This window comes from Miniopterus natalensis, chromosome 16 (genome assembly GCF_054644295.1).
Source record: "Miniopterus natalensis isolate mMinNat1 chromosome 16, mMinNat1.hap1, whole genome shotgun sequence".
Classification (NCBI taxonomy): Eukaryota; Metazoa; Chordata; class Mammalia; order Chiroptera; family Miniopteridae; genus Miniopterus; species Miniopterus natalensis.
In genome coordinates this window covers 41,076,126-41,099,960 of record NC_142096.1, presented here as the reverse complement: position 1 = coordinate 41,099,960, position 23,835 = coordinate 41,076,126, and the positions used below count along the sequence as shown (strand labels likewise).

Here is a 23,835-nt window from a genome sequence, read left to right as displayed (position 1 = left end):
CAGCTTCCTGTCTCCAGGTTGGCCGCCCCGTCCCTCTCCCACTGTTAATGCTGGTAGACGAGTCTCTTTGACGCCCGGTGGTCATGCATGCTGTCTAGAAACGCCCATGGTTCCCTACGACCTTTGGGTTTAAGCCTAGGTATTTTTAGAAGAAGCCAACATTAAGCAGTGTGACCTTCTGCTCTTTTCTTAGGTATTACCAGATCCGAGTGACCTTGAAGGTGTCCTCAAGGATCCCCCACAGACTGAGCGCCTCCGTCGTTGGGCAGACAGGTGAGCGGGAGGATGGTGGTGGGTCCTGTGCCCACTGGTAGGCCTCCGAGGATCACTGTGTGCAGGGCTCAGCACTATAAGGCACATGGAGACACGGGGCGAATCACTGCTGAAGGCTGGTGAGTGCGTTTTGGAAACGGAGACCCACAGCTGGTGTGGCCGCGTGTGCACATTGCTGCACGGGGAACCCGGCCGAAGGGACACTCTCCCAGGGCGCCTGGCCTGGGGGATGAAGCTGGCCGTGGGCATGCTGGCTCAAGGCAAGTCCGGTAGGAGAGGAGGAAGCACCTAGCAGTTGGTGAGAGGAAGCTTGTCACCGAGAACTTGATGCTCAGCCAGGTACAGGGACTGAATACGTAGGGCGTAGTGGTGGCACTTTCCTTCCTCAGTGACAAGTCAGAGCCACCCTTCCAGCTTGGGGAGAAGATCACCAAAACAATGTTGGCTCGAACTTGGGGAGGCTGGAGTATTGGCGGGTGTCAGGGCGCCCGGCAGGTATTTGGTGAGTAGAGCTTTGAGTCAGAAATAAAGACCTCATTCCGTAAACAATGTGGTATGGGCACTGGGATTATATTCTAGTAGAATATTCACATTAGTAAATTTGGGGGAATGTGTAGGTCAGCCAGACCTGGAGGAGGAGACACATTTAGGGATGGAGGAGAGAGAAAGTAAGGAGATAAAAAGACAGAGCTACAGGGACTCTGTTTTGCTTTAACTGTACAAGTGAAACTGGCCAAAAATATTACAGAAATCAAATCCAGTAGAAATAAGAGTTCTGGTCATAACTACCCTTCAAAAAGTTTGTTTGAGATTCGCTTGGCTAGTAGACTAGTCCATTATTGGCAATAGTCTTATGATGAGTAAAATTGCATGCAGTTAATTGAATACCCACAATTGGGAGTGTGCATGCCCTGGTCTGCTCAGCTCCACCTTGAAGGAGGCGTGGGAGGTGGGGGGAGGGGGTACTTAGGTCACTCAGAGGACATCAAGGGAACAACTGTGGTTTATGGGCGTCAGGTTGACTTGAGCCAGTGATCTAGGAAGAGAAAGATGCTGGAGCCCACCTGCTCCTGCAGACTCTGGGCAGAGCTAACACTGGGTAGCAGCCCAGTTGCCACACTCCCAAGGTGTTTCTTCCACTCTACTCCTCTCTCCGGGGAAGAAGCCAGGCCTCTGAGACCCTGAGTCACTCACTCTCCCGTGGGCTGTGTGCATTCAGGAAGCAGCACTCCCGCTGCTGTGGCCTGTGCCGTTCCCCCTCCACAGCCCGGTTCCTGCCAGAACTTGACTGAGCGGAGGGGATCTGAACCCTGACATTCGTGAACATGTTGTGCGGCCTCAGGCAGGGGCAACTGCGAGTTTCCTTTCATCACCAGAAGAAAGAAGATAGAGACCCATCCTCTGCAGGGCTCCCGTCTTAGTGCTTATCAACCATAAGGGTGTTTTGTGTTTCGCATTTCACAGAGATTGTATATGTAAGGGGGCCAGGACAGGAACTCGCCCAAAGTAAGGGATGGATCAGGCTGGCCTGTGAGTGCCCCTGTGATCAGGGCTGCGAGGCCAGCAGGTCCTGTGCTCTTGGACAGGACGCAGACTCAGGGTTGATGCCTGGAAGTCAGGTGGGACTAGCCCTGCACTGACCTGATGGAAGCCATCCCCAGGTTGACAAGGGCTCCAATACCCTGTGACTGTAGAGCGAGAGCTCGGTTCCCATCGCTGGCTGAGGCCCCTCTGGGAGCTGACAGCCTCCCCCTTTGAGGAGCAGCTGACTGTGGGGCACAGAACAGCTGGAGGGGTCCAGCGTGTGGCATGGAAGAGGGGAATGGAACCGCCCAGAGACAAAGAAGAGAGAAATGACGTGAAATTGGGGGGGGGGGGGAGGATGCCATTTTCTCCTTGGTCTCATTTGGCACGGGGATCATTCTGGGGCATTTGCGTGGGGTACGGCAGCCTTGCATGAGCATAGTATTTGGACGGAACACTAACGTGGAGGCAGCGATGGAGACAGGAAGGCCACTCTGTGGGCCAGGAGGATAGCATTGCCGATCTCTTTGTTAGAACAAACTGTCCAGTTATGTTATTTTCAGTTAGATTTTGCTGCATTCTAAAGTATGCCAAACCTTAATGGCTTGAAACACTGACTGATTCTTGAGGGTATGAGTTGGGGGGCTCGGCCAGGTACTCACATGCCGCTTTCAGCTGAGATCTCCAGGGTGGACAGAGCACCCGATATGTGTTCACTCACATGTCTGATCCCACATTGGGGTGGCTGGATGGCCTAAGGGAACGCCTGGGCTTCTGTCTCCAGTTGGGTGGCAGCTCAATTCACCAGGAAGGAGGAAAGAAAGGATCCCAGGTCTCTTAAGGGACAGGCTGGACACTGGTGCAGGGTCACACCCCCCACACTCCATTGGTCAAGGCCATTGGCAAGAGCAGTCGAACTTCAAGGAGAGGGGAGCCCTACTGTACCCCTTCATGGGCACCCTCTGTATGTTCAGCAGTGGGAGGATGCCTTGGCAGTCACACACATGCGATCATCCAGACGAATGTTCTGCTACCTGCATGCATTTCTGAGTTTAAAAAAGAAAAATATATATGATTAGACAATGAAGTGTGATATATTGACAAAGAGCCAGAAAGAATCCAGACACGTGGGGTCTAGTGATGTCTTTGACACTCATTGGTTGAGTGGTCTCGTTGGGACAAATTATTGAACTTGGCTTCTTTGCTCTACTTATATTAAAATGAAAATAGAGAGAAGCTTGTTGTGTCCAGAGAGGCAGAATCCAGAGGTGGTGGGGACTGTGGGCTCTGTGCTTTCCAGGTTCAAATCCTTCTCCTGATGCGTCTCAGCTGGTGGACTTAGAAAAGTTACTGAACCAGTTTGTTCTGTAGGTTCCTCACCTGTAAAATGGGGAGGGGAGGTGGTACCTACCTCATAGGTTTGCGGTCAGATGGAATGACTTAGGCAAGAAATGATTGGAATGGTTCCCGCACTTACATGCAGCGGCATCCTCACCTGGCTAATGGTGAGCTCGTGATAACTGTTAGCCAGGGGAGGCTTCTGCTGCGCATGGAGCCGTCCGTGACTTCGCAGCATTTTGCTGGTCCTGGGGCATTTCCCTGTGGTTGAGAGGCTGCCTTCTTGACCTGGAGGAGCTCAGCCTTATGGGAGACAGAGTGTCACATGAATACAGCAGAAGTGGGAATTGAGACGGGGTCTTAGGTGAAGCCTGGGAGGACCAGGAGAAATGCCCCACAGACAAAGGTAGGGAAGGCTAGGTCTGGGCAGAGGCAACACCATGACCAGTGTCCCCAGGACTTGGGCAGAGCCAGGGTGTTTATGGGATGGCAAGAGGTCTGGTGGGTGAGTCGTAAGAATGACCAAGAAAAGAAGAGAAGCCGGGGTCGGGGCCATGCGCTGCCCTGTGAGCAGGTGGATTCTGTTTCAAAGGCACAGCCAGGTACAGCTAAAGCACGTTGAGGACACAAACCCAACCCTGTGCCAACGCGAGGTGTTACCTCATAAATCAAGGGGCAGGATAAACCTTCTGCTTCTTCTTTGCCGTATCCGTTTTCTGGGAGCCACATTAAATGGAAAAACATTTCAATTATGTAGATGACTTAGATCTGGCTTCTGTAGATGTGAAACCGTTTCTCATTGACTCTTCCAGGCTAGATGGTTATGAATCGATTCTGCGAACAGGAAGAAAGAACAATTCCCCATATGACATGTAGCCATAACCTGCATAATATTGTGTTGTCTTTTTCAATACTTTGAAAAAGGTGATTTGGGCGCAGATTTCTCGGGAGACTCGTGGTTTGTTCCTGTCTGAGTGAGCTGTATACCTCTGAACAGTGACCGGCTCTGAGCTCCCAGCTGTTAGGAGGGCCCTCCCCCTGGGCATCTGGAAAGATCCCAGCCCCAGCATTGCAGAAGGGACACATACGTGATGAGGTGACCACACTACAACTGTAACAGCGTGTCACATCTGTTCATGGCACTTGGTGATCGTACAGGGGGAGGCACATCTTGCAGATGGGGAGCATCTGGCTCTCTTGTTCAGCACAAATCTCAAGGCCACAGGGTCTCAGTCATTCCAAGAAATAGGAAGGCATCAATTGCAGGCAATCCTCTAACAATGCACTGAGACCAGGGTGTCCCCAAAACATCAAAGGAAAAAGTCCGATGATGTCTTCCAGTTGTTCTCCATCAACTTAGGTGAAGCTGAGAAAATGTTAGATTGAGGAATCTGGTTATTAGTACGGCAGGTCCTACAGCAGGAAGGTCCCAGCCTCAGAGAGTCACTCGAGCGTCCCTGTCACCTGCTTTAGAGCCACACCTCAGCTCCAGAGCAAGCCCTCAACACCTGAGCCTCCCCTCCCCTTTGTCTATAGTGGGGCTAACAAGACCTCCTGCCTGGGCTTGCTGGGTTTTGAGAGCACAAGGGGGTGCTCCTGGCACAGTGCCTGATCCATAACTAGAAGGAGTGATATAGCTGCCATTTTTATCTGTTAATAGAAATCTGACCTTGGATTCAAGGTCAGCTTGTGGATGGAACCAGCAGAGGGGCTCCCAAGACAAAGGTGACGAGGGGATGTTGAAACGGTGCTCTGGCGTCACTGAGACACAGCGAGCTGCGTCGGGACCCAGCCCCGGTCTATGTGGTATGTGTGAGAACCTTGGCCTTGAGGAAGGACTCAGGCCGTGAGGCTCCTCACGCTGTGGCCAGCGTCGGGCACTTCACAGAGATGGGTGTGACCGTCCGAGGGGGAGCCAGGCGCACCTCTCATCAGACAGTGGCAACAGGCAGGGCTGGTCTACGGTGCCCACGCGGCGGACAGCAGACAGAGAGAGCGGGCCACGCTTCTCCTGAGCAGCCGCTGCCGTGGCTCTTGGAAATTTCACTTCCTGTCTCAGTATTCAAGCTGCATGTGCCTTTCATTCTCATCAGAAGTGATCATAAGACATGACATATACATGCACATGGCATACATACGTACATACCTATACACATGCATATGCATAATTTTACTAGATACATATATGTAAATATAATATGTATATGTGTGTGTGATTGATTTCAAACTTTCTATCTGTATGTATCAATATTTATACATATAAATACATATATATGCATGTGTATATAATTGATTTCAGACGGTCTATCTTGTTTCCAAAACATATACTAAACTTACACTTGTCAGTCAAATATAGGACATTTTGATCCAAATCAAAATTCCTCTCAGTTCAGCAAACATTTCAGAGGCCTCCTAGCAGCCTGGCAAAGTGCCCGGGTACAGTCTGACACAGCGCCAGTGGTGTTTTCTCCATCACCACCACGGAATTCTCCAGCACCAGCTGGGCATCCTACCGTCAAGCTAGTCCTGCCACCATCTACCTGGAGACAGCGTCAGATCCCACAGGCGAAGGGCTCATTCTTACATGTTGCCTCATTAGCCAAGAGACACCTTTTTCTCTCTTGGGAAATCCCAAGGGTTTCAGAAGCTCTGTGGTATAAAAGGGGCAAAGCCCAAAGATACAGGGGGTCCCAAACATATATACACACTTTCACAGCTGATAGCTCAATTTTGAAAATGAAATGTATTTTAATAAAACTGCCTTTATAATTATTCAAAGAGTGTATATACATTTTGGGGGACACCTTGTATATTATTTATTAAAAATCGCAATATCCCATAGGCCCTGGGATACAAAGATGCATGGCAGTTACAATGTGAGGTTAAGGTATTTCAGGAAGAGAAATCTCAGGGAGTAAGGAATTTAAAAATGGGATTCTGTTTGCCTCGAGGCTTGCTTACATGGGTCTCCCAGGTAGATTTTCTTTTTCCTTCTCAGCTCAGGGTGACACATAGTTGGCATGTCCGTGTCTGTGAATAAACGTTAAGTGTACTTAGCCTCAGCTATTTCCTTCCACTGAAATGGTGCTATTTAATAGATTTTTGCAGTCTCTTCCTACTAGTACATGTTGGAAAAAAAAATAGTATTTTGCCTTGGGGGATGATGAATAAAGTCAGACTTGGGGGAGAGAAATTGTTCAAGCTTATTGAGACAGTGTTAAATGATTAGGCACAAAACAGGAATCTGCTAGTCATCGCTCATAAAAGCGAGAGAAAAGAAAGCACAGTAATTGTGGCAACATGTGAAAATCACCGTGATTAGCTACAGTGATGTTTTAAGAGGTAATTTCCATTTCCATTAACTGGAAGCATTTAAGAGTTTCACAGCATAGGGGGCAGGGAGAGACTTTCCGCTTCAAAGGAATCAATCTAATTTCTTTCAGGGTCCATTACAGTAAACCTAAATGACAAAAAGGCCTATTTTCACGGAGAAGATGAAGCAGGTAAAGCACTCCGGCTCCCAGGCTGCGTACCCACTAGCGCCAGAGGAGAGCATCTCAGGCTATCAGCAGGATGAGCCTGAACAAGCTGAGGCTGAAGGAGGCTCTGCCAGCAGCTGGGCTTCGGAGCCCTGGCAGCAGTCAGCTCAGGAGCCAGGGCCTTCTCCTGGGACTCCCTGCCCAGGCCAGGGGTCTGCTCCGCCAGTTGGGCCAGCTGAGACTCATCCATGCCCTTGCTCCTTGAGATGGGATCTTTAGGCCTGCTTGACCTCCAAGACCTTCCCTCAGCAGGCTTTCCTCAGTCTCCTCTCTGCTTCTGTTCTTGCTGTTCCTTCCATGCCAAATGCCTATCCCTCCTCCTCACCTTTCACACCTCAAGTCCACTGGACCAGCAGAGAGAATTTATGCATGTTCTGCAGGGCAATCTCCTGTCCCTGTCAGATTGTTAGTTTCTTTTTTTTTTTTTAATTTATCTTTATTGTTGAAAATATTACAGATATCCCCCTCTTTTGTCCCCCTTGATCCCCTCCACCTGGCATCTACCGCCCAGGCCTTCACCACACTGCTGTCTGTGTCCCTGGGTTATGCATATATACACATAAGTTCTTTGATAAATCTCTCCCCACTCACTCCCCACCCCCGCCTTCCCACTGAGATTCATCAGATCAGTCTGTTCCATGCTTCTGTGTCTCTGGATCTATTTTGTTCCTCAGCCTATTTTGTTTATTAGATTCCAAATATGAGTGAGATCGTGTAAAACTGAATCAGGAAGAATCAGGAAACCTGAATAGACCAATAGCAACTGATGAAATTGAAGCAGTAATAAAAAAACTCCTAGCAAACAAAAGCCCTGGCCTGGACAGCCTCACAGGGGAGCTTTCTAATTCTTTAAGTTGTAGGGTTAGATAGTTTACTAAAAATTTTTCTTGCTTTTGAGGGAGGCCTGCAGTGCTATGAACTTCCCTCTCAGGACTGCTTTCACTGTGTCCCATAGATTTTGGGTGGTTGTGTGTTCATTTTCATTTGTTTCCAGGAAGTTTTTGATTTCTTTCTTGACCTTATTGGTAACCTATTCATTGTTTAATAACATGCTATTTAGCATCCATGTGTTTGAATGTTTTTGACTGTTTTTACTGTAGTTTATTTCTAATTTCATGCCATTGTGATCTGAGATGCTTGATATGATTTCAATCTTCTTGAAATTGTAGAGACTCATTTTGTGTCCTAACATGGTCTGTCTTTGAGCATGACCCATGTGCAGTTGAGGGGAATGTATATTCTGCAGCTTTGGGGTGGAATATTCTATAAATATCAATTAAATCCGTCTGATCTAGTATGTCATTTAGAGTCACTGTTTCTATGTTGACTTTTTGTCTGGAAGATCTATCCAGTGAAGTCAGTGTGGTGTTAAAGTCCACAACTATGACTGTATTGCTGTTGATTTCTCCCTTAAAGTCCTTAAGGTTATTATTGATAGGTCCTTATTTATTACCATTTTAATTTTTTATGCCTATATTTCTCTATTTCTTATTATTACAGCAGTCCCTTTAATGTTTCTTGCAATGCTTATATTTCTACTTCTAATTACAGTAGTCCTTTTAATATTTCTTGCAATGCTTGTTTGGTGGTGATAAACTCTTTAGCCTTTTTTTTGGTCTGGGAAGCTCTTTATTTCACCATCTATTTTGAATAATAGCCTTGCTGGATAGAGTAGTCTTGATTTCAGATACTTGTTTTTCACTACCTTGAATACTTCATGCCATTCCCTTCTGGCCTGTAGAGTTTCTGATGAGAAGTCATCTGACAGCCTTATGGGAACTCCTTTGTAAGTAACAGATTGCTTTTCTCTTGCTGCCTTTAAGATTCACTCTTTGCCTTAAATTTTTGGCATTTTAATTATGATGTGTCTGGGTGTGGGCCTCTTTGGGTTCTTCTTGCTTGGGTCTCTCTGTGCCACAGAACTTGTGTGACTTTTTCCTTCACCAGGTTAGGGAGGTTTTCTGTCATTATTTCTTCAAACAGGTTCTCTATCCCTTGCTTACTTTCAACCTCTTCTGGCACTCCTATGATGTGAATATTGTTACCTTTCATGTTGTCCCACAGCTCCCTTAAACTGTCCTCCTGTTTTTTAATTGTTTTTTTCTTTTTGGATCTCTGATTGAGTGATTTTTTTTTTTACCCTGTCTTCTAATTCACTGATCCGATCCCCAGCTTCCTCCAATCTGCTGTTTATTCCTTCCAATGTAATCTTTATTTCTGCTATGTCATTCTTCATTTCTGACTGGTCATTTTTCATAGTTTTCATATACTTTTTCATGCTGTTGAGCATCCTTTCAATCAGTATTCTGAACTCTATATTTGATAGATTGCTTATCTCCATTTCATTTAGCTCTTTTTCTGGAGACTTCTCTTGTTCTCTTATTTGGGGCTTTTTTTTTTTTTGTCTCCCCGTTTTGGCTGCCTATTTGGATTTGTTTCTATGTATTGGGTAGGCCTGCTAGGACTCTAAGTCTTTTTGGAAGGTTTCTGGTGCAGGCCAATGTCAGACACTGTTTGTTACTGGCTTTGAGTACCCTGTTTGGAACTATCAACAACCCACAGCTTGAGGTCCCCTCTGTTGGGGCTGGGTGTGTTTGGACAGGACCAAGATGCATACCATAGTCTGCTTTCCCAAGGCCCAGGTGCAGAAGCAGATCAGGCAAAGACTCAAAGCACTCTGAGGTCTGCCTCTGCTTGAAGGCTGATTAATCTGATTCTCTTAATGAGTCTCAGGATATAGAAACTCCACAGTGTGGGGCAGCTGATTGTTATCAGTCTCTTAAGGAGCCTCAGGCTGTAGAAACTCCTCTGGGTAGGGTGAGAGGTTTTCCAGCAGAGTAGGGCAATTGCTTCCCCCTCAGGCAAAAGCTACTTGGAAGGTAAATGTATGCCTATGAAAGACGTCCTCTGCAGTATGGGGGAATGACTTGGCATAGGAATCCAGATGGGTGACCTCTGAGCTCTATCTCCAGAGCCCACAAACCTAGATTCTCCTCACACAACTCCAGTTCATTTTTCCCTCCCTCTACTGGAGCCCAAGGTGAGTGGCTGCACAGGAAACTTTGTGTGTTGGCTCTTTAAGAGGGGGCCTGCATTTCCAGCCATCTCTCCCTGGCAGACAGAAACCACACTGCTTTTCACAGCTAGGTGTTATGTGGACACCTTTCTCAGTTCTGGTGCTCTGGGCTGGGAAGGCAGCCTGGGGTTTAGGCCCCAGAGTCCTCAGTGGCAAACCCCCTCCCCCCAGCTGAGATCTCCCTCCCGACCTTCATCTGCTGCTTGTGGGAGCCCAGCCAGCCCTCTTGTGCCTCCACACTACCTGCCAGTCTCTAAGGGATCTCCACTTTCCCTCCTTGGTTATGAAGGTGCTCTCCAGCTTGTCTTCAGTTGCAATTGATTATTGAGGATGTTTTTTCTATATTTTAGTTGTAATTCCAGTTTGGTCCTGGGAGAGAGTCAGTGTAGCTTCCACTCTGACTGCCACCTTCTTTAATCTCTCCCAGATTGCTAGTTTCTTAATGACTAATTCTGAGCTCCTGCTCACTACCTGTGTACACCCAGAACCACCCCTCCCAGACCACTCTGACCTCAGTGCAGCTGTTGTTTCTCTGGCACCTGGGGCCTGCTGTGGAGGACCACTCCAGGCTCTTGGGAGAACTTGGCCAAGACAGGAGCTTGCCACTGTCCCTATCTGTACCCCCAACTCCTGCTGTGACCAGTGATTGTTATACAGGAATATGGGAGCCCAGCTCCTGGTCTCAGGATGGGGCAAGCTGAGTCCCCCACAGGATCAGGCTGGTCCCCTTCTCAGGGATCTTTGTTGAAAACTTCCTCTTTGAATCACTTTTAGAATTCTTGAATAATATCAAGGCCAATAGTGATCATGATTGGGGTGGGGGCGTGAAAATGAAAAACAAACCCAAAACAATTTGGGGGGTGAATGGGAGCAATGAGGTCTCTATCACACAAATACAAACAGTGATTATTGTAAATATTAAATATACCATGTCGTATATAATCACTAAAAAAAAGCTTTTCTAAGGCTCCTTAGCTCCTGATGTAAGCCTGCATGTCAATCAGAATAGCCTCCTGATTTTATTGCTTTTCTTTAGCAAATGTTCTACATTTGAAATATTTAACTAAATGACCTAATGAAATCAAACTTCCACATGATGTAGACTTGAGTTCCACCTAAGACTGAGTTAGGACAAAACACATCAGTGGCCCAGCAGGGAAATTAGAGTTGGATCCTGGGAGGATCTGAGCTTAGCTCAGCTCAGATTCACACAGACTCACCAACAAACACCCAGAGGTTGACGGCAGCATTGAGCACAAGCCACCCCTGGAGATTCTGGGTTTTGAAGGGGAGGTAGCCAGGGACCTCTGGGCTGGGTGAGCATCCGTGATGGGCTAATAAGAGGCTCATGAGGCTTCCTAAGGAGGCTGGCCACAGAACTGAGAAGAAAAGACAGGCTGGGACTTATCAAAGGGGAAGCTCTGCAAGACAGTGCCCAAGTTACAGACAGGCTTTTGATATGGCCTAGAAAGCATCCATTACCAGCAAATTTCTAAACTTTGTTTTCGAGGTCTTTGAAATAAAACTTTTCATGTTTTCGCCCCACGGATGCTCTGGCTCAGCTGGATTGCTTCCTTCTTCCCTCAGAAAGCAAATGAGCTTCGCCTCCGTGACTCCCAGCAATGTGGTTCTCTCCTGTTCCCTTGTTTACACCCAGCGTTACCCCATCATCACACTCCCAGTGTTTCCTCTCCTCACTCTTATCCTCCAAGTGGGAATAATCTTCCTTCTTATAACCTTTTCGTAACATTTTATGTGCTCATCCCTGTGACTCTCACTGCTGACCAGCCTACGTTCATGTTCCAAGCAGGTTAGCATTCCCACTAATGTGCAGGAGAGAAGACATTTGTATGTACCTGCCTTCCCTCCCCTTTCCCTCTTTCCTCCTCCTTCAGAACTTTGCTCACAGGCCACTTCCTCCAGGAAGTCTCCCTGCCTGCCTGAGAGCCAGTGGTGCCTTTGCTTTGTGGATCCATCCTCGTGTGCATGTATTTGCGTGTAAACCCCCAATACCCTCCTTGGTCCCTGTAGCTTAGGGTTCAGTGAAGGCGAGGACCATGTTATTTGTGCTTTTCTCTATGCTCAGCACAGAAACCAGTGCCTGGCCTCCATCAGGGCCAGCAGCCATGTTCTCTAGATAGGAGACTTTGTCTTTCTACAAAGTTGTAGCTCAAGTGAGTTGATGTCAAGGCCACTGTGGAAGCTGCATGTGGGATCCCTTCCTCCCAGGCTTGGCTGCTCCTCTCCCTGGAACCCAGTTGAAGGACTCCATCCCCAGGACCTCTCTTGTGCAGGGCGTCAGCCCTCTTGGGCTCGTGCACATAAGGAGCCTGGGCAAAGGGATGGCTGACCAAAGGAAGAAACTCAATGTGGAAATTTAGAGTTGAGTCAGGCATGTGTGAGGCACTGGCATTACCCAATTCTCCTTTCGGTTAGTTAACTTTCACTGGGAAAACACTGAGGATCACTGCCTTGAAGTCTTTGAAATAGGGACCAGAAGAAATGGACTTAAGGGGAAAAACACGGCAAGGACATCGGGCAGCTCTCCGCTCCTGCTCCTCCCATGAAGCAGGTAGAGTCTTTGGGTGGGTTTCTTCTCATTGCAAAGTGCACCCGTGTTCACTGAGAATCTATTCAACACCAAAGAACAGGAATGAAATAATGCCACACCGCCACCATCTAGGTATCACATAAACACAGCACTTGGCGAGTTATCTTCTTTTTTCACATGGTTTTCTCTTCCCTTCTCCTTTTTCACCCTGCTCCTTTCTTCCCCTCTCCTCTCTCCATTTTTCTTTCTAATGCCTCTCTCCAGTCTCTCTCCGATGCATGTGGAGAAAATGGAGATAATCCAGCAGCTTTTGCTTTTTGTTTTTGTTTGTTATAAATATGTTGATGTCTCATTCATTAGGCCTGGAGTTAATTCTCTTGTGATGTTTCATGTAAACACTAGAGTATGATTTATTTAACCATTTCCCCCATTTCCGCCATTTCCGCTATGTTGAAAATTTGAGTTCAGTGCCATTTCTGTGAGGCTATGTGAGGATGTGATGAGCATTTCCTGCCCAGGTTCCATCAGGATCTTCGATGCCTTAGAAATGCCTGACAGTCGCCACCTCCCTGGTTCATGGGTGTGCCTGTAGACGGCCTTTTGAGATCCTTCACTAAGTCGTGCTCTTCTTTGAGTTTAAATATAGCTCCTTTGATCCAGACCCTTTCCAGCCAATGCATTTGTTGAGATTCAGGCTGACATCAGCTGGCTCGGATCCGCTAAGACCAGCACATGTGTGTGGCATTTATGAAAAGTTCCAAGCAGCAAACAGCTGATCATGAGAGCACATAGTAGGCTGTGGAGATGCAAAGAGCCCAGCTGGTGGGTCCCTGAGCTGAGTCACCAGCCGCCTAGTACCGGCAGCCTTGTAGACTGAGAAATGGGATTGGAGGCAGCACAGAGTTTGAATCTTGGCTCAGCCCCAGGGTTGCGCGCATTCGCTGCCCTGCATGTAAGAACAAAGGTTAGCGAGATCATAGACAAGTCACTGCCAATTGCATTGTCTGAATCTTGTTTTAGGATGCTTTTATCAGTTAGCCCTTAGTTTGGGCTCAAAGAGGAGGAGGAGAGAAAAGCATTTGGAGCCCAGGATGCTGCTGAGCAGACACAGCTGGAGGGCCCTGCCTTTCCCACCAGTAAATGGTAATATTGGTCCACAGTGTTTGATGCTGAGACGAAGGTGAGCAAATAACAAAAACACACATGCAACTTTGCAACCAGAGGGGCCCTGCCAACCTTGCAGTTGCTGTTTCTGTGGCAGAGCAGATAGAAACGAGAGTCCGAAACAGCCTTCCACCCCATCCCTGTGTATCATGACCTTGATCATATCATGCAAACTCCTGGCTCACTCTGCACCCTATAGAATGGCGCTGATGGACACTCTCCACACAGCTGTGAAAACTGGGTGACATAGTCAACCACCCAGAAGTGCCTGGTATACAGTAGATGCTCAATAAATGTGAAATCCCCAGAGCAGAGAAGACGGAGCAAAGATACTCTAAGCAGAGGCCCCATTAGAGGGATGAGCACATTCTCCAGGGCATGACAGAGGTGAGCCAAAGCTAGGGAGGGGCCAGGCCAAGGGTCCTACCTGAGCAGAGCTTGGCAACTATTTATTGAATGAGTGAATGAATGATTCATGCATCCCTGGGTCAGTCCACTGATCTGTAGGTCAGTCCTTCAGCAGATCTGAGGGGAAAGTGCGAAACAGAAAGTGATTGAGATTCCTATGAGGGGTGATTATTGTGATTATAAATCATGTTTATAGTGGTGGAGGCTCAGACAACTATTCACAAGAATCCACCTCCTTTGAAAGTGATACTCATGAGGTTTGACTGACAGTTGAAAAAGTCCTGTTGCTGCTGGCTGAGCTGATAGTATATTATTTTTAAAAAAGGAAACAGAGGTTTCATCCGCAAAGAAACTAGACATGTGGCCAAGGAAATGAGGCGTCAGTGTCCAAGGGAAAACCACATTGACGGTGCGTAATGAGGCTTGGCAGGAAGGTGGGGAGATGCAGGCGCCCAAATGCAGGGGTCAGGGTGACTCCTTGTTTCCATAAAGAATTGGCAGCAGGTCAAGCCCTCCGTTGTAGGCGCACCTCCAGCCTGGATAGGCATGAATGTACTAGGAAGGAAACCCACATTTACTGCAGACCTACTGTGTGGCAACAGCTTCCCAACTCTACAAGGTTGAGAATCTCCCACATGTGCTGCAGAAAAAAGTTTTCAGGGGATTTTGTGGTTTGATGATTTGTTTTCTAGGAATTCTATTTTTTTCTGTGCTCTGTCATAGAAATATTTAGATTATCAGCATGGGCCTGTCCAACATGCCTTCCCCAGTGCCAGTGCCACCTGCCTGCTTCTCTGGCACCACCTCTCATGACCTGTCTGGCTGCCATGTCCAGCCCAAGGGCACCTCCTATGCCCTCAGAATCCCTGCTCGCTCCTACTGCGTGCCTTGGTGTGATCTGGGTGCCATCGCTTCTCCCTCTGCCCTTCCCACCCCCAACCTTTCTTTCTTCCAGACCCTCAGGATGCTGTTTTGTGTCAGCCTAGAAGGGCTCCGCTAGCCCTGGAACCCGGGCCTGCACACTGACACGGTGTCATCCTGGGGCACACCTTTCTCTTTCTCAGCGAGGCCTGTGTCCTCGTGTAGAGAAAATGACCCGTTGATGTTTATTTCTCCACCAACAGCTTATAAGCTCCCCAGTCTGGGGGATTTGCCACTGTTGGGGGCTTTGTAAGTGATGCTGGTTGGGAAACATTTCTGTGCACACCTCCTGTGCACAGGTTGAAGGGCTTGTCCAGGGGAGACAGGTAGGTGTGCAGACTTCAGTTTTTAAGAATGACCGCAAAATGTATTTCCAAACGCTCTCTTCAGTTTCCATGGTGGTTTATGAGACTGTTTTCTCACACACACCTGACAGGTGAAATCCAGTGTTTTCTTCAAGTTTACATTTTCCTAATTAGGAAGGAGGCTGACCATTTTTTGCTTATCTATTTCTCTTTCCTCTTTCATGATTCCCCATTTACAGCTTTTGCTTTTTTTCTTTGGATAATTTGCTCCTCAGGGATATAATTTTGTTTCCTACCTTCCTGCCAGACACATCTTTGAGAGCATTTCTTTGATATATCACACAGAAAATAACTTCTCCTATTCTGTAGCTTGACCTTTAACTTTGTTTTTAAGTTAATTTTAGCAAAAAGGAGTGTTAACCTTTGAAGTCTGATGTGTCAAAGCTTTTGCCTATTAGCATAAGACAGGCCTTCCTACTCATGCAAATATGGTTTATTCTTCCTACCAGAGATAGGAACTAATGTTCTGTGTGTAGCAGGAGAAACTGAGGCTTAGGGAGGTCAAGGGCGGGGTCAGGTTTTTATCTGCATCTGTTTGATTTCATTGCCATTTTGCATTTGACACTCTGCTCCCTGCTGCGACCAAGCTGCCACCTCCAGAGTCTTATGTTAGCAACTCTGCAGCACCTCTCTGCTGTTCTGCCTGCCTGCATTTTCGCCTTGTAATTAGACATGTTTCACCCACAGACTTTTCCTGCTGGAGTCTTTTTGTCCCTTTAGGTAGTCCCTTGGAGGAGTCAGTGCAGGCGCATTTGATGGTTTGCCCTTCAGGGATACTGGGTGCAGAGTTACACAGTGGAGTGCTGTGGTCCCCCACCTGGGTGCAACTCCACCCCCATTCTGCAGTCTCATAAAAAGCAAGGACATGCCAAATTTCCTTTGACTCCCAGCAGTTGGCCTAATACATGCTTGAGAGGATGAGTGAGTAGAGGATGGGTGGTAAGTGGTTGGGTGAGGAGTGAATAAGTGAATGAATGGATCCATGAGTATAAATAGATGGATCCTGGATGGATGGATGGATGGATGGATGGATGGATGGATGGATGGATGGATGGATGGATGGATGGATGGATGGATGGATGGAAGGATGGATGGATGGGTGGGTGGGTGGGTGGTTGGATGGATCATGGCCTTAAAATTGCACCAGGCCAGCTATTCTCCCCAGCTCTTCTAAATACTGTCTCTTTGCTTCAGCAAATTTGAATATCTAAGCTCATCCCAATGCGTTAGCCTCTCTCCTCTGCCTGGGGTGGCCTGAGACATGAAGATGCGCTGGCTCTCTGGTCCCCAGGCTGCGGGACCGACATGCAGCTCTTCGAATAGGCCCTCCGTGCTGGGATGGAGGCGCTGATTCTCCCCTTCCCCCACTGGAGGCAGTGCAGATGGAGACTGACTCCCTAGCGCGCCTGCACCTGTGCTGTCTCCCAGGTCCCCTCTTCCTCTCCAGCCGCTGCCATGTGACGCTCCTATGCTACCTGCGGGCTTGGGAGGCCATGGTCCTTGAGCGCTCCCTCTGCGAGCTCTGCCATTGAGTCTGACTTTGCTCATTGGCCTGCAGGGTCTGCTGCAGCCTCTGTAAAACTTCAATTTTAATAACCCGTAAAAATGGTTCTTTCCATCTTTAGACCAGCAGCTTTCCCGGCCCCAAATTAAGTGTTCCATATTTCAGTTTCCTTCAGTTTTTATCTTTGCAGCGTTTATAACGTTACAATGGAATGATTACTTGAGGGTTTCTTTTTTCCCCTTTCTGTAGTGTAAATCCTAGGAGGAAAGAAACCCTTGTAGCTCAGCCACCTGGTATCCCCCCTGCCCACGGAGGGCTCATGTGTTGCGTCAGTGGCTGGATGGGGGTGAGAGGACGAGCAGGTGAGTGGCAGGGACTTCTCTTCACTTCCTGAACTCACTGAAAGGCCCTTTGCCTTCCGCCTAAACCCTGCTCAAAAGCAGCCGGTGAGCCCGCGTTCCAGTATTGATCGCTTTCGTTTAGAAGAGTTCGGGTCAGTATTGTTAAAGTTCAGCACACAATAAAACTCCTGAAAAGGAATGTCCTTGTTTATCTTCCCTGAAGCAGATGCACTTCCTCGGCCCGAAAGAGGCGCTGCTGGCTGGCCCGTGTTCTCGTGGATCGCAGCGGTGCGCTCATGAATGCCTATTGGTTGTGCCAGGGCGCACACCTGGCCCGGTGTGAGGAGCAGGGTGTCCCTGTGTTTAATTTCAAAGGAGGAACCTGAGTCTCAGTGAGTTTATAAATAAGGAGAGCCACGGAGTCGGGTGTTTGTCATGTGGCAGTTTGGTTGTTAATTTTGTTTTGTCAAGGGATAACTTGACTTCTCTAAATTTTTGTGATTTGTTTTTTGTAATGGTCAAGTAAAAAAGGAAATTATTATTATTATTATTATTATTTTAATCCTCGCGTGAAGATATTTTTTCCATTCATTTTTAGAAAGAGTGGAAGGGAGGGAGGGGGGGAGAGAGAGAAACATCAATTGATTGGTTGCCTCCCACAAGCGCCCCAACCCAGGCTGGGGATGGTACCTGCCCTTGACCAGGAATCGAACCTGCGGCCCTTCAGCGCACTGGCTCATACTCTAACCGCTGGGTGACACTGGCCAGGGCAAAAGGAAATTATTTTTTTTAAATCTTAAAATGTAATAATATATATTTTTTAAACCCACATTCAGCACACATGTAGCAAGCAGCTACATGCTCTCCACTGTATTTGGTCTGTTTGAGCAAAAAGAACTTAGCTCTCCTGGAGGACTTAGTCTAATGCAGGAGGCAGTTATCATTCAGATAATCACCCCGCATTCTGTTTACGCCGACCAGCATCACCACGCTCAGAGAGACGCCGCAGGTGATGAGAGCCTGTAATCGTGGGATGGACCATTTCAGGAGATTAAAGAACATTTTCTTGGGCGAGAGATATCTGAACCGAGAGCTGAGGGTGAGCAAAAGTCACCGGGTGCCCAGGGAAGTGGAGCAGCACTCCCGCAGAGCGAGTGGCAGGGGCAAAGGCCATGTGACAAGGCAGGGAGGCCGGCCAGTGTGGCAGCCGGGCAGCGAGCAAGGGAGGCTGGAGGAGAGGGAAGAACGGGGGGGGGGGGGGGGGGGGGCGGGCAAATCGGCTTTGAGGACTCTCAGGGCGTTTGTTCACCTTTATCCTAAGAAAAGTGGACAGATACTGAAGGATTTTGACCAGGGGAGCGGCTTGATCCTTGTGTGTATTGAAAAGATGCTTCTGTGGAAATAGTCGGGATGGGGGCGGGGTGCGCAGAGCGAAGGCCAGTGAGTGGTGTAGGTGAGAGCAGGAGAGCACGGCGAGCGTGTTAGTGCCAGGAGGGAGGGCATGGGGCGTGGCCGAGGTTCACAGGGGACGCGAATTGCACCAAGCGTGACTCTCAGATTCCTGGCTTGCAGGAGAGGCTGGCTCATAGGGCAATCACTAAAATCAGGGGCCCTGAAAGAGAAGCACCCTTTTGGATTTTCCTAGTGGTTGTACGAAAGTGACTTTTAAACATGTTCAGTGTGTGGTGCCTTAGAAAGTCCAAGCAGAAGATTTGAGGTAGTCAACTGAACATCCGGGTCTTGAGTTTGGAGGAAAGTGTGCCCTAGGCATAAATTTCAGCGAGCGGCTATGAGCTACGTCCCATTTCATGTACAGGGTGCAGAGAATGTATGCGACAGGCCAATTTATTGCTCTCGGAGGAGAGTTTCCATTCTGCATGGAAGCGAAGACAGCCAACATGCCTCCAGCCATGAAATCAACCAGGGAGCCAGGGAGGGGCCCTGGGTGCAGTGTGCTTTCAAGGAGGCGACAGAGAACAGCCACCGGAGCCCAGAGGAAATGGGAGCTTCATCTCACAGGCTGAGGGAAGAGGGTGCGTCCCGGAGGAAGGCCGGGCCCGGGGCAGAGGCTCCTGAGAACTCAAGCACCACGTGGACTAGCGCTGCCCTAGGAACCTCAGCAGCATGTGCGGATGGGGCATCTCCATAGGAGCTCTTGGGTGGTGACAAGGGGCTGGAAACCAGAATTTGAAGGGGTGAGGGTCGAGTAGGACAGTGGAGGAATGGAGACAGCCAGCAGAGGTGTTCTCTGGCTGAGTCCGTTGTGGCAAGGAGAGCGAGAGAAGTGGCTGGAAGGGCTGAGCATTTCGGCTTCTGCGTGTATTTTAGTTCTACTGAGAGGCAGTGGACTAGATTGAATAGCCATCCAGAAGGAGCTGGTTGGGAAGAAGCTGACGGTGTAAAACAAAGAAGGGGAAGTGAAGGAAACACTGCTGTCATTAAGAGATGACGATTTCTCAGGGCTGCTGGGAGGAACTCTAGTGTGATGGGACCGGAGACACTCATGCAGGCGTGTAAAGAAATAATGAAAGGAAGGGGCTGTGTGATCTTGGGGCATGGAGAGCCATGTGCTAGGGTAGCCCTGCAGCCGTGGGCTGACTGCCCGGGATGTCCCGGAGGTGAGCAGTCCCCCGCTCCCGACCCCAACAACTTGCACTGGCCTGCGGCTCGTGGCCATGGGGCGTAAACGAGGAGCTTATGATTGCCTGCATCCCGAGGGGAGACGAGAGAAAAATGAGCCTGGAGACCAGGCCATCTGGTGATTGAGTCTAAAGCTGTAATGATTGATTCTGAGATTGGAGAGCTGGCGAGCATCGATTTTGGAGCCAACTGGCTAAGCCTTGGCTGACACGCAGGCAGGTGTGGCTGTGACACTCAGAGGCTGGTTATAGAATTTGCTGACACCCTGGCTGGTGTGGCTCAGATGGTTGGAGCGTTGTTCCGGGCACCAGAAGGTTGTGGGTTTGAGTCCCACTCAGGGCGCATACCTGGGTTGCATGTTCAGTCCTTGGATGGGGGGGGGGAAGGCAACCAATTGGTGTAGCTCTCTCATCAATGTTTCTCTCTGTCTTGTTCCCCCTTCCTCCCTCTCTAAAATCAATTTTTAAAAAAAGAATTGGCTTGGTCACAAAGGCACTGAGAAATCATCCTTGGAGGTGGCCCTTGTGTCCGAGGGAGCAACAGGGAGGGGCAGGAGAAAGGTCCTGGACTTGGAGGTTGGATTCTGGAATTCACTGCTGATTCTGCCCTTGGGCTAGGTTCACTATCATCCCGAGTCTCCCAGTTCCTATCTGTGAAATGGGTTCACAGAACAATTATTTTCCTTTTAGCTATCAGCCCCAACGTTGGATGTGTGGATTCTCAGACTTAAGATGGTGGCTCAGAGATCAAAAAAGAAAATCTCAGTCCCAGGCTTACTCTGTACCTCTTATTTTGCCAGACTTAGTTTATTTGAAGTACTCACCTAGGTCACAGGGAAAAGCCCCAAATGACTGTCCTATTGTCTGTGCCTTCAAATACCTTGTAGAATGATGGAGGAAAGGGGGACAATGTGGATAGGGAGAGGGTGATTCCACAGTGAATAAACTGGGAAGTAGACATGTGGGGCACACAAATATATAAATATAGGGAGAGGGTGGGAGTAGGTGCACATTTTTAATAACAGCAATGAGCCCTGCCATTGTCTCATCTAACTTTCACGATGCCCTAAGAAGCAGAGGGCCTCATGATTTCTTTATGTAGGAAGATTATCAGGCTCCCAAAGGATAAGTCATTTGCAAGTGAGCAAAGAGTCTGAACTTGAATACAGGTCAGATTTCAGTCTGTGCAGCTTCCAGCTTCACTAAGTGAGAACGTGTCCAGGAGGAGGTGACATCTGAGAGACCACAGAGACACAGGCAGGACTCTGAGATGAGGGCAAGGCTATTGATTCATTAGCACACACGCATAGTGGCTCTCCTAGCCCAGCGCCTCGCTAGAAGGCAAGACTGGGATGGTGAGAGGTGCATTCCCAGGCTTAGGGAGCTTTATTCTAGTTACAGAAAGACATACAGAACTGTGATTGTGCGACAGGTGTTCTCAGCGAGTTGGCGCAACCTGCCCTGGGGACAGGGAGGGGGCAGATCGACCTGCCTGGGGCATTGAGAGACCTTTCAAAGTAGGCACAAAATAATCAGGGTTTTGAAGGATGGCAAGAAGCTTAGTGGGAAAAACATCAGAGGTAAAAGAATGTTCACAAACTATTTACAGGTGACCCTCTCTGAGCCAGCACTGTGGGGGACCTCTGAGCATTATCGAAACGTGACCAGGTCTAATCAGAAAGAAGCTCATGGTTGGCATGGCAGATGTCACTGTGAGCCAATCCCCCAAACATTAATGAGGAAAGTAATTAGAACACTGAACCACAGTGTTTGTTTACAGCAAACCATAGACATTCATTTTCATTGCCTGATCTGATGTGACAACCCTGAAATTAGGGATTTAGCTCCATTTTACAGAAAGCAAACTGATTAAAAGAGTATCAAGTCCTTGTTATAAAGGAAACTCTAGATGCCAACTGAAGCCTTTCTCTCAGTGTCCTCCTTATGTCCCAGTTGCCTACAGACGCCCTCTAAATTCCGCATGTCATCTGGCCGTAGCTCTGTAATTGACCAAACACATGCCACCTACATGGGTTAGAAGTGAAAATTCAGTGGGTGATACTGTTGACATTTATTTACAGGAAGAGAATTATAATGGGCCCTTTTTAAGAGCAGGGACTATCTTGAGTGTACCGTCCTGCCCAGGCCCTGGGATTATTAGTAGTTTTGATGAATGGAGTGTGAGTGTGTTTGGGGCGGGGGGGTGTCCAGGACTAAATGTGTAGGATCCAGAGATAAGGACATTCCCTCTAAGCAGTGACAGTCAGGAAGCTGGCTGAAAGCGAGAGCATTTGATTTGAAACAGGCCAGCAGGAGGGAAGGGGTCAGACCCTGACCCAATTCCTAGAGGTCCTACTCCCTGAGTGTCAGTGCCCCATCAGTGGGTGGTCACCATACACTCTGGCTGTGCCCCACACAGGCCTGGTTTCAGGCTGGGGCTAAGGTGACTGTGAAGATCAGGCCAAGGAGTACCCCAGAGCTTGGACGGGGCATGTGGTAGGAACCCCTCCATCCTGCATTTGCTGTGTGTGGAGTCCAAGGTCAATGACTAAGTGCCAGGTCTGATCAGGGTGACCCACCCAAGTCATCAAGTGATCTGGGACTTGAAGCTTGAAGGCCAACTGAGAAAACCCAGGGGATTCGAGTGATAGAGGAGGTTGGAGTTGGAGAGAGAAGAGATGGCCCTGGCATCAATCCCAAGTCCATACCCAACTGGACTGGGCAGCCAGGATGTTGGGCACAGATGTGCAGTGGAAGGAAAAGAAGCTGATGAGGGGAGAAGGGAGTGTCAGCTGCAAGGCTTTGCATGTCCAGGAGGACAGGAGCTCAGGTTACTCCAGGCTGAAGCTGAGGACACAGGACCTGGCTGCTCAGTGAGATCTCAGTAAGGCTGGCAGGGCTGACCAGCATTGGTGTGGGACGCCTTGTTTATTTCAGTCCACGCATTGCATTTGCTGTGAGCAGTTGTCATCGTAGCCATTGCCCTGACCTTTACAGGCGTCTCCTCCACTAGCCACTTAGCCTGGCCCCTCCCCCAGACCCTCACATTCCCTATAGTCCCTAAGTCAAGGACTTATGCCTGACACAGCAGGTGGCCTCCGGGATGCTGCTCATCCCTACGCCTGACGTACATTCTGATTGGTTGGTCCCTGTGCGAACCAATTTGGAGTATCCTGCCCCCTTTCTCGACTACAGGTAGGACCCAGGTACATGCCCCAATGGACAGAGTAGCGGAGTCCAATAGGGCAAGGTTAAACACAGAGGAGAGGGCACAGCTGAGAACGCCCTGTGAATGGGAAGCTCCACTCATTCAGAGCTGGGGGTGCAGCCCTTGGGGGGAGTCGGGAGCTGAGGTTGCTGGTCTTTCTGGACTGGTTGGTTTGGGTTCAGCCCCACGCAGTTAGACTGGCTCCCTGGAGCCACCTTCTATCCCTATAAGGACAGGTTCAGAGTGATCACTGGTCACACCTACTCAGCAATGACTCTCGGGCTCGTACTATTTTTGTAGCAAGTCATAGCTGTGCCCTGCATTCCCTGCTCTCCCATTAAAGCCAAGGTCACTGTGGGCTGGAGAACAGCTCTCTGCTCCTTGGAACATGCAAGGGGCATGGCTGGGAGGGGATGCTGCTGCTCTTACAAATATTTGACAGGCTGTGATTCTGGCTTACTCAGGTCTCGGGAAGCATATGGCCGAGGCAGGTGGCTCAGGAAAGTCTGAACCACACAACAGGGCTCTTTCCTCCCATTTGTTGTATCTTCTAATGACTTATGAACAGAATGGGTTTCAGGATGAGAAGATGGAGCCTGGGTCATGCTCTTCAGAAAGCCCATGTCGTGCATTTAGGTGTGTTTAGTGCAGGCTGTTTGCAAAGGAGCAGGGAAGTGTGTGGAGGCCGGGGCCCATGAGGACACAGCAGGAAACAGCCAGCCTCCGAGAGCGTGCTGCCGGAGCCGACATCCAGGTCGCCGCCACCGTGTTTATGAAACGCCTCTGCCAGATTCTCAGCTCCTGTCGCTGGGAGCTTTGGTCAGTCCGGTTCTGTAAATATTTGCCAGCCTGACATGCGCAGGCCAGCTCAGGGGTAAGCCCTCACCTTGACTTTGGCTCACACGTATCATGTAGAGCCGATTAAACCTCAGTAAACGGTTTTAATTTTATCCTAAGTGGGGGTCATGACATCTGGTTTATATC

The 23,835-nt window shown here is 48.8% G+C and overlaps 1 protein-coding gene across 2 annotated transcripts in view; it reads left to right on the top strand.

Annotated features, from left to right (window-relative positions):
* FAM135B (family with sequence similarity 135 member B) overlaps positions 1-23,835 on the top strand; it is a 107,750-nt gene that overhangs the window by 23,708 nt on the left and 60,207 nt on the right. For both annotated transcript variants that reach the window (XM_016207791.2, XM_087825207.1), the window contains exon 2: positions 194-273. In XM_016207791.2, the coding sequence (XP_016063277.2) occupies positions 194-273 (80 nt within the window). The remainder of the gene's footprint in view (positions 1-193; positions 274-23,835) is intronic.